This window comes from Opisthorchis viverrini (assembly GCF_000715545.1).
Source record: "Opisthorchis viverrini unplaced genomic scaffold opera_v5_3, whole genome shotgun sequence".
NCBI classification, from domain to species: domain Eukaryota; kingdom Metazoa; phylum Platyhelminthes; class Trematoda; order Opisthorchiida; family Opisthorchiidae; genus Opisthorchis; species Opisthorchis viverrini.
The window spans coordinates 1,413,674-1,423,506 of NW_008751659.1; the positions used below are offsets into that span (position 1 = coordinate 1,413,674).

A 9,833-nucleotide genomic window follows, 5' to 3' on the forward strand; every position below is an offset into this window, starting at 1 on the left:
TGATTTTCCAGCGATTCTGGAACCGCTATCAGGGTACCCAAAAAGGAAAACAAATTTGATGGTGTTGAAACCCTGAGCAGCATGCAAACTGGAACTGCACATCACTCTTGATTGTATCAACCAATATAAATCGTTCGTTAGGTTGGAAAATCAGGGCCGTAACCACTAAAAATGGTGAATAAGTAACCCTACTTCCATCTTGTGGGTTCATCGACCTGACCAATGGAGGAGGCTAATGAAGGAATAGTATTCAAAACGACATCACTTGAATAACACTCATGCAGTGAATAATGCTTAGAAACCAATCTTGCTAAGGACTTGTGTACCTATAGGACAACTAACTATCCGACAGGTTAAAACTTCTGTCTCCGACATGTTGACAGTCTGATGACTGAATAGTTCCCAACGGAAATGTTATACGGCTCCACTAATTCATTCCTTGTCACTTCTCTGTTGTTCATATAAGTCGCCTTTGGCTGTCAGGTACGTTTTTTGCAGTCTCAACGACCGGAATGCTAGGTTTATGTAGCTATGTGCGGGATGCTGGTACCGGAAAGGAATTAAGCTGGAAACCTTGATATCAACCCACGCAACAGATGCTGATGAGCGGTATACACAGCGTCTACTGAATCCGTCAGTGGAACGATCATTAAGTCTGCCTTGGTTGCAATAAGAACGTTCCGTCAAATGTGGGAGGGCCGAGGGTGAGCTTGGAGCTGAGCCACCCCCTCCCACGCCTACGAAAGACTACTTTATGTAACCAGGTAGTATGACCCACTATTACTGCCGCAAAAATAGATCACATTTCAGCAAAGAAAATTCGATAACCCTTTCGGTAAGCTCTCGGCTAGAATTAACACATTCGTCGGTGATTTCAGTTAATTTAATCTGTTGACTGGATTAGACGCTCAGGTAGTAGAATGCCTTGTAAATCGGTCACTCTAATCTCGATGAGATTTCAGGAAAAATTTGGTTGGCTTTCAGACATTGTGGACGGCGCGGTAGAATATCTCGGCCATCCCAACGATTTTACCACCTGCACGAATAGCAGAAGCAGCATCATACCCTTCACAGTTGAACCACGAAAAATAACCCAAGACCTTGAAATGGTAAGGATGGCTAAAATGTGCGACGAAGTTTTTTTATCACGAAAGAAAGAAAGCTTTCAGCTGTAGCACCCTTCCGGTGCCTAGCTGCCATGCCACCCGAAGGAAGCCCGAGGGCTGGGATACTGCCAGGTTGCCCAAGCCTAGACAGGGAAAGTCGAGTGGCGGAGGTCGGATTCGAACCACGGACCTTCCGGTCAGTAAATTTGCGCTCTAACCACTTGGGCCACCTCGGTTTTTATCACGAGCCGATTCATATATAAAGCGAGTAGTGAGAAAACCGGTGTGATTTCTTCAGTTGCTTTCTCTGTGTATGAATCGGTGTTCCAACACAATGCTTATCAAATCCACCATCTACCACACTACTAGTTTTATCAGACAAGTGAACGGGATAGCTGCTGATGCTGTACACAACGTTCGGGCACAGAAACGCACATGCCTGTCTCTATCAGCTGCATCATATAGTACTAGCTAGCCTGATTCCAGATCTTAACGATGAAAGAAGTCGCTCTTAGATGACGGAATACCCTGAAGAGAGTTGGTGAATCCTAAACTATTGCGCAAAGAATTACTACTGGCACAATGATCTGGGGGAGGCAATGTGTCACGAGAACTTTAATGCCTTAGTTTTCGTAGAAACGAGGGTGGTCCCAGTTACCAACTGCCCTCTCTCTTTAAACATATTCACTTAGCTGACTGTCACACCATAAGTGCACAAACGTGTGGTTCACCAGTGGATTTAAGACGTAAAGATAACATACCGTTGAGGAATTTATCTTTTGAGAAACCTCCGGGTAGTCAGTAATAGGTAGACAAATTTAACAGACAGGGTGATTAAGTATGTTGAGTATCACCGTTTTGGCGATAGCATAAACATTGCTGTGAGTACAGGAGTTCGCTTTCTAACCCCAGGCTTGGTATTCCCGGAATTATTTCATGAATCTTTGACTCAAGCACTGGAACTAAACTCTATCTGTAATTATTTAATCCATCAAAGTTTGGGAACCTTATATTAGATTTCTTGTGGATGTCATGCTTTGAACTGTCATGCTCCGTTAGGTAGAGAGTGATAGGGAATAGGGAATTAGAATTGAGCTAATCCGGATGCGCAACGTTCTAAACTCAGGACTTTGTGAGTTGACAGGCCATCAACAGACAGGAGCCACTTTTTCAAACATTCTGAATATTTGAGCTTGTTGTCTGAGATATGTGGATCTTGATACTGTTTCTATTAGGCGCGAATTTGTTTCTGTAATGAGTAGTTGGCAAGCTGTTACAATAAGGTATTTGTTTTGGTCAGTATTTTTACACAAATTCATATCACTATCGTGCACTTTTTTTGTAGTCGACGTATAACCCATCCGAAAAAGGCGCCGAATTTTCTTCATAACCTCCCTATAACATTTACCAGTTGGACAACCAAGGACGGATTTCTTATACATACAGTTTTTATACTTTGATTTTATCCTTTCGACTCGTTTTAATGTGAGTATTTGTTAATTGTTGCCTTGATTTTACCAACCCTTTCAATAAAGTACACCTTTGTAACGAAGTCAACCGAATACATTGACATGCTTAAGAATACTGAAGGTGGTTACTTCACTGTAACAGCTATTTTGGCCTCTATTTGCGACAGCCTGATAGTAATCCTACAAAATACTTCTCCATTTTCTTTGATGTTTTCGAAATGTTTAATTAGATGCTTAAGTCACAGTAAAAAAAAGTGAAACGTGCCCGAAATAGAGCTTCCATAAGCGTTTACCATGTATAATTCACCCACACACTGACTTTAAAACTGGGGAAATCAGACTACAGGACGATCGCCCGATGATGCACCCACATAAGATCGTGGATCATTACCATTGAAGGGGGCATTTTGAATAAACTTTTAGTTGGGATTTTCTTGCTCACCTCACTATGAATCGCCTATGTCTTGGAAGTCTTTGGAAGTAGTATTCCGTTTTGGTTTACATTCCAACAACTTTGAAGAAACCGTAATTTACAACGGACATATTTCTGCTCCAAGTGAACCAATCACATAATGTGCTTTACATTCAAAGAAGCTAAACTACCACTAAGTATGCTTATACTGTCGGCTGAGCAGGCTCGATAATTCGCAATGAACGAGATTCAGCTGGCTCTTCCAGTGTACAAATAAGAATAGTTAACGAACGCTCGAATCTCCCTGGAACTTTTATTCTAGCTCGACCGAATATCAGATAGGGCGCCATAGACAAACGACAACAGAACCAAGTACATGGGTTTGGAAGTGACTGTTCACACTGTTGTTCGGTTTCCTGGTGAAATAACTTGACTCGATGAGAATGCAACAACTCCAAAAATCAAGTGGCACTTGAACACTTGCCTACATCGGTTTGAAGAAACTGAAGCCTATAGAGAACCAGGAAACAACACTTGAAACCAAATCAAGTGATTATCGTGTTCGGTTTCAGAAAATCTACATTGGTCAACGTTTGTGAAAAAATCTCCGGAGAAATCTATCTCTCCTGTTTATTGTATCTGCGTACTCTCCAATGGTTTCGATGACGTTCTAGTTATCCCCATATGGTGGGCTAAAATTCAGACACAGCAGTGGTCACCAGTGAAACGGACGTGCATGCAGTTTCAGCGCTACCAAGGTCCAAATGGGCGGTAGTCTTAAACTGGACGAAAAACCTACACACGAAGAGCGCTCATCCGAAACGTATGCCAATCGCAGACCGTTTCTTTGCAGTGCAAATTTCGGTAATAGCGGGAGCGGTACGACCGCATGGTGCTTACCGACGAAACAGCCAAGTTGCAAACTGACAACACTGGTATCGGTCATGGATAACGAAGGTCGATGGCTTCCTGCAGCCTCTTCTAAAATGCCTAGTGGACTCCGACCATGCACTTATATATTTCCATTTTCATTGCAATTTCTAGATATGTGCGCAACCTAACTGAAGAATGGGAAGCTCAAGGACCCCGAAATAAACTAACTTACCCAGGTCGCCTTGTCCGAAGCCCACCCATTAATCAGATTTAGGATACAATATTGCTCGATTGTGATATCCAAATATGTACACGATACCAAACCTTATTCCTGCAGCACAACTTAACAGAAAGCTTTTCGGTAGTGAGTTTCTGATAAGACTGATTCTGCTGGAGGTATGGAAATACATTCCCACCTATCCCTGTCACAGTCCAACCAGTATTATCCTACTATAGGTAAAAGCCTGGTAAGTCCCAAACAAAAATGCTATAAACGTCCGCAGTTGGTTTCAACTGACTCGTGCAACAGGTCCTGGGAGGCCTCTAGTGAAACCGCCCAGGACCACAATGGCTTTCTAATACCCAGCAAAGACCATTTAGCGGAATATTTTGTGCGACTCAGCTGAAACTCTACTACTTCCAATAGAGGCTTCAGAACTGCAATGGAAATGTGGACTGCATTTTGGATCCCTTTCTAACCTCAGAAATACGTGTATATTCTCTCTTGAAAGTCACATTTGTTCAACATGGGATGGACCACGAGTACCGCATAAGAATGTAGTTCTTGGGTTGTAAAAACGCTTCATTAGAAACGCTCCAAGAGCTTTACTATAAATAGTACTCAGAAACGACTTTCACTCTATCCATGTTTGTTCAACTGCGCCACCGCTGGACTAAAGAGGCGAAAGCTGGAGGGTTCTCACAACGCTCTTGCTAAGAGTTCTGACGATCGAGAGAATGCGGACGATATGGTTTCAACCTTGGGAGGCGAATAAAAAGCCTAAGTACTATCACTTAAACCTACCAATATCACACTATCCTGGCGGATACAAAACTCAGTCCCACTTCGGAGCATGTGGTCTCTGCGTATGCTCCTTGCAATTCAAAGATAGGCACTGGAAGTTGTGCAGTTTTACACACACCTTTAATGAATCGGCTCCGAGGAAAGTGCATGCGCAAGAAGCCTGAGGGCTTGAATCAAGTTAGCCGATACGCGTCACTTTTGGCATCAAATGAGCATACCAACAGCTCTCGAAATTCACATGTGTCTGGCCACATTACTGGTTGTGTTGTTGTATGGAAGCGAAACTTGGCTTCTACTGACGGTTCTGCGGTGTGTCCATGTCCCTTGACTGCGAACATCTGAGAAGCTTTTCCGATGCGGGATGGCGTCAACGAATTCTCCACGTAATCGGAAAACAAATTGCACAGCAAGTAGGGGTACGTCGAACAAATCTGTTTCCTAGTCCTGAGGAGGTACCATTTGCCAATGCTCTGTAAAAGCAATGGCTAGTCTCTGATTTGTCAGCTCCTGTTTTAACTACTACTAACACCAATACGACCCCGTCTGTTTGTAGCTCTATCCTTCGGCTGTAGCACCCTTTTGGTGCCTAAGTGCCATGCCATCTGAAGGTTGCGCGAGGGCTGGGATACTGCCAGGTTGCCCAATCCTAGACGGGGGAGGTCGAGAAGCAGAGGTCGGGTTCGAACCACGTACCTTCCGGTCGGCAAACTCGCGCTCTAACCACTTGGGTCATCTCAATCTATCAATTTAACATCAATTGCTGGTCCTTACCCAGATAAATAAGACAAATACACGCTATTAAAAACAAGAAATCGACCCAACGTAGCAGTGTTTAATACCCGTACGGTTTGTCAGATGGGCCAATAGACCTCCCGTTTTCGCATCCCTATCTCTTCGAAAATTGACGTGTACGAGCTCACAAGACCCCACCACAATGCATCAGGACATGATCTGAAGCAGTCCAATTTAATCAAGAATTACTATCCGAGCGTGAGGTGGTCTAGAAGTAGCTTCCAGTGGTCCAAATGGTATAGGTGTTGCGCTGAGCGCCAGAACTGAAGACAATGTTTGACTGAACTCATATAAATATCAGTCAGACTAACGGTCCGTCGGAATCAGCCACTAACGACTCTCAAACCCAAAATCTGTTTGTTATCTCTGTCTACACCCCAACAAATTACAGCAGAAGCACTGTGAAGGATACTTTTATGAAAGGCTTTCGCAACCAGGTTGTAATTGGTGCTCGAAATTAGCGAAACGCACTTTTATGTCTACTTCCCACCAGTATCATTGGTGAGACCGTCACCCGAAATCTAGAGTCACAGAACTCGCTTTTGTACTATTGCACATTATCCTTTAGAAATGTGAAATCACAAAAAAACAGCAATTCGTAAAAAACAGTAGTTTTTGCATGATTACAAGTATAAAATGAAAAGTGAGCATTGAAGATAAAAAGCTACTCCCTAGATGTACCTTTATCGTTGACTAGACTAGCAATCACAAACAAAGAAATGTGAATTGAAACACCGCGAAGTACAGCTTGATTATTGAAGTTTTAGTTTTTCAAGGCCTGGTGCCAGTAGTCCTTGTGTGCAGGAACCCGTGCTAGCCTTTAAGGCTTGTGTAACCAGATAAACGACATCTAATGCAGTCCCCCAGCTGAGCGAGATTCCCATCGATCCGTGACCGTAATTGTGAATAATCGGGATACTTCGTCCTCCGTTCTGATCACACAACCAAGCTAGCTGAAGTACCAGTACAGAAAAACACGATGCGAATGATTTTGAGATTTGCTAAAGTTAGACGGTTTTGAAAATTGAGACCATCAGCATGCGTTGAAATGAACGAAACTTTCACAGTGGACAGCGCTTGGCCACAGCTAAAGCGCTCCACGTGGACAACCTGGTTAAAAAAAGCGATGAAGTGAAGTGGTGGAAAGCTTACCGATACTCAAAACAATGTTATGGTTCTGATCGGGGTTTCGATTGTCCTCTGCAGTCCAATCTGTTGTTGTGGATAACACCTAGTTTCCCGAAGCAGTAACTAGCAGCGAAAAACGGTGCCGAGTTGATTAGCCAGAAGTGACGCTGCTCTCAGCGATACAACATAGCGATCCATACTAGAGCTTATTTTTAGGGCAAACGCAGTGCTTTAACGTCAGGCCTGTTCGTGAAGTAAACACAGTGATAAGATGGGGGTTTCAGTGGAGGATATAATGAGGGTTTAGTCTTGTAAGTGAAGTTAATTCATGTCGCGAAGCTCTGAACAACTGTTTCATTCTCATTGGAGGGCATGGATAAAGCCCATCGCAAGAAACTCTAGGGCGATTCGAGTTCGCAGGCTACCAGGTTACAACCTTTTGGCCATGAACGATCGATCAACGTCGTGCTTAACTGGCAACTAGACAATATGTAGCGTCACCCGTCTTCTAGTCAAAGCGTTCGCATCACGTGGTCAATTTCTGACTGGTTCAAGAGCACATGACTGAGCGTTTCTAAGTAATATGAAAGAATCATACGGTGCTCCTCAGTTTTTCGGTACGGAGTGGTTTCAGTTACAGGATGAAGACCCCATTTAACTTACAAAATATTTTCATAGTGATAATAATATCAATCGTTCCTCTGTATCACTCTTTAGGCACTTAGCTGCCATGCCACCCGAAGGAAGTACGAAGGTTGAGATATTTCCAAATCGCCTGAGGCTAGACAGGAGCGTTCGAGATTCCGGGGTTGGGTTCGAACAACGGACCTTCCAGTCAGCAAATTCCCGCCTTAACAACTGAGCTCTTTTCATATTATAGATGAAATTGGATGTTACTTTCAACATTTAAGTTACTGTGGATAATCTTTGCCAAGGCTTCTTACGACCAGAATATTTTTTTAGATTGTCTTAGGCATAGGCTACCAGGGTGGTTAAAATGAGGGAGTAATAATACATCCAATCTTACAGTTTCGTGATTCCAGATATTGAACATATGGTGCCGAAAAACTGGGCCAATTTCGGTCAAGGCTACTTAACCAACGCGCTGGGCGAGATGGCCCAAGTGGTTAGAGCCCGAATTTACTGACCGGAAGGTCCGTGGTTCGAATCCGACCTCCGCCACTCGACTTCCCCTGTCTAGGCTTGGGAAACCTGGCAGTATCCCAGTCCTCGTGCTTCCTTCGGGTAGCATGGCAGCTAGGCACCGGAAGGGTGTTACAGCTGAACGTTTTTTTTCCGTATTTCTCAAAACGCAACGAAATAAATCTGTTTTAGAATATGTATGCGTTCAAAGAGGGTTTTACATAAACATCCTGCTTGCATGAGGACCTACATACTGATATTCCCGATTGGATGCAGAAGCAATGTCAAGCAGGCTGGTGTATCAAACTCTTGAGATTAATGGTGAGAAACAAAGGCGTGATACCCTTAGAAAGCTTCCCTGGCTGAAAGTTGCACAACTGGTTTTACTCTGTCTCATCGCAACGTCAAAGTCTGCCCACGTCACTGCGGGCGCTCCCTTTGAGAGGATGTCATTCATATGGAGTATCGGAGAGAATATATATAATGGCTCCAGTAATGTCCGGTTACTTTTCAAGGTGGCAGTGCTGACCTCTACACAGTGCAACTCACGAAACAGCACAGACGTAGAAATTCCTTTTGTAAGCCTACATGAGTGGACAATATCATCCGCCCAATCCACCGGAAGTGTCTTTGCATGTTGGCTTACTGCCTTTACCGTACAGTTTAGTCCTAGGCTACCCCACTCTGCCCAACACTGTTACGTTTTATCCCAGTTGAACCCTGAAAAAGTTCATCCCGAGATCAGAGTACGTAAAATAAGCATGCATCCACCGAGTTTTTGCACCTAGCTTCGTTACCATCGAGCTTACAACACGCGTGTAAGTGCGCGGATCTGGTGCTCCCTCCGCAAAAGTTTGCAGGAAAGTTCGACGGACATATCAAGTTTGGATGTGCACTATTTGTAGACTTCATCAAGGCTTCTGAATCACTAGTGAATTAAGCGTTTCATAACCAGTCGAGGTGACGTCATCAACGCGCTGTTACGGTGCGTAGCCATGGGTTGGTGGTTGTGCCTTGAGTAGTGCTGCGTTTGTGAGAATATATATGCTGCCAGCGTATAATTATTTCGTTCTGTATTTCACATTTTTTCATGAGTTAGCCTATTTAAAAAAATCCAGCACTAAAATACTCATAGGATAACGTCCTATTTGCGATTTTACAATAGGCTGGTAGAGTGTACGGATTTTCATCTTACAACAAATTACGCTAACATATCTCTGCACATTATAGGCAATGACAGATGCGATTTGCTCCCAGCAGCGTGCGCAGTCGTCTGAACGTCCGTTGCCAGTGTGCGGCTGAGAATATAAGACCAAGGGAGGAACGGGAGTTCTAAAATCACATGAACGCTGTGCCGATGGCCCATGGTTTCTGAACTGTGTGGAGGCAATCAAACAGTTGAAATTTGCATCGCATTTAAGGATACCCCAGGTCTTTCCATAGTACACACCCAGCATCCACATATGACTAACAATTTTCCACAAGAATATACGCAGCGTTCCAAGACGAAGTGATTGCTCACCACCCGGCCGCTTGCCAAAGTGAAGTACATACATAAGGTTGCTGAAAATCCATCGACAGCCCACGACCGGTTTCGCCCTTCTTCGGGCTCATCAGGTAGGCGCAGTTCCCAGGTTTCCGTCAACCTTATGTTCTACTTGAAACTAAAATTGCACGAAATTAGCGAATATACACTCATCTGCAAACCAATTTGGTTCTTTCGAGAGACTCACCTGGGACCCAGCTGAATCTCTCGTTTATGATGTTCTCAGGCAACTGAATGTGCTGCACCAGGCCGCCTCATGTTTCAGTCGCTACGATATTTAAAATAACGCGATACACGTATATTTGTAATGTACTACTCATAAGGTTGCTGAAAATCCATC

The 9,833-nt window shown here is 43.8% G+C and overlaps 1 protein-coding gene across 1 annotated transcript in view; it reads right to left on the reverse strand.

Moving 5' to 3' along the window:
- Window positions 1-6,240: 6,240 nt before the first annotated feature.
- T265_00312 (hypothetical protein) overlaps window positions 6,241-9,833 on the reverse strand; it is a gene marked incomplete at both ends in the record, with an annotated part of 12,566 nt that continues 8,973 nt past the window's right edge. Inside the window, one exon of the mRNA XM_009164057.1 lies at window positions 6,241-6,629. Within this exon, the coding sequence (XP_009162321.1) occupies window positions 6,429-6,629 (201 nt within the window). The remainder of the gene's footprint in view (window positions 6,630-9,833) is intronic.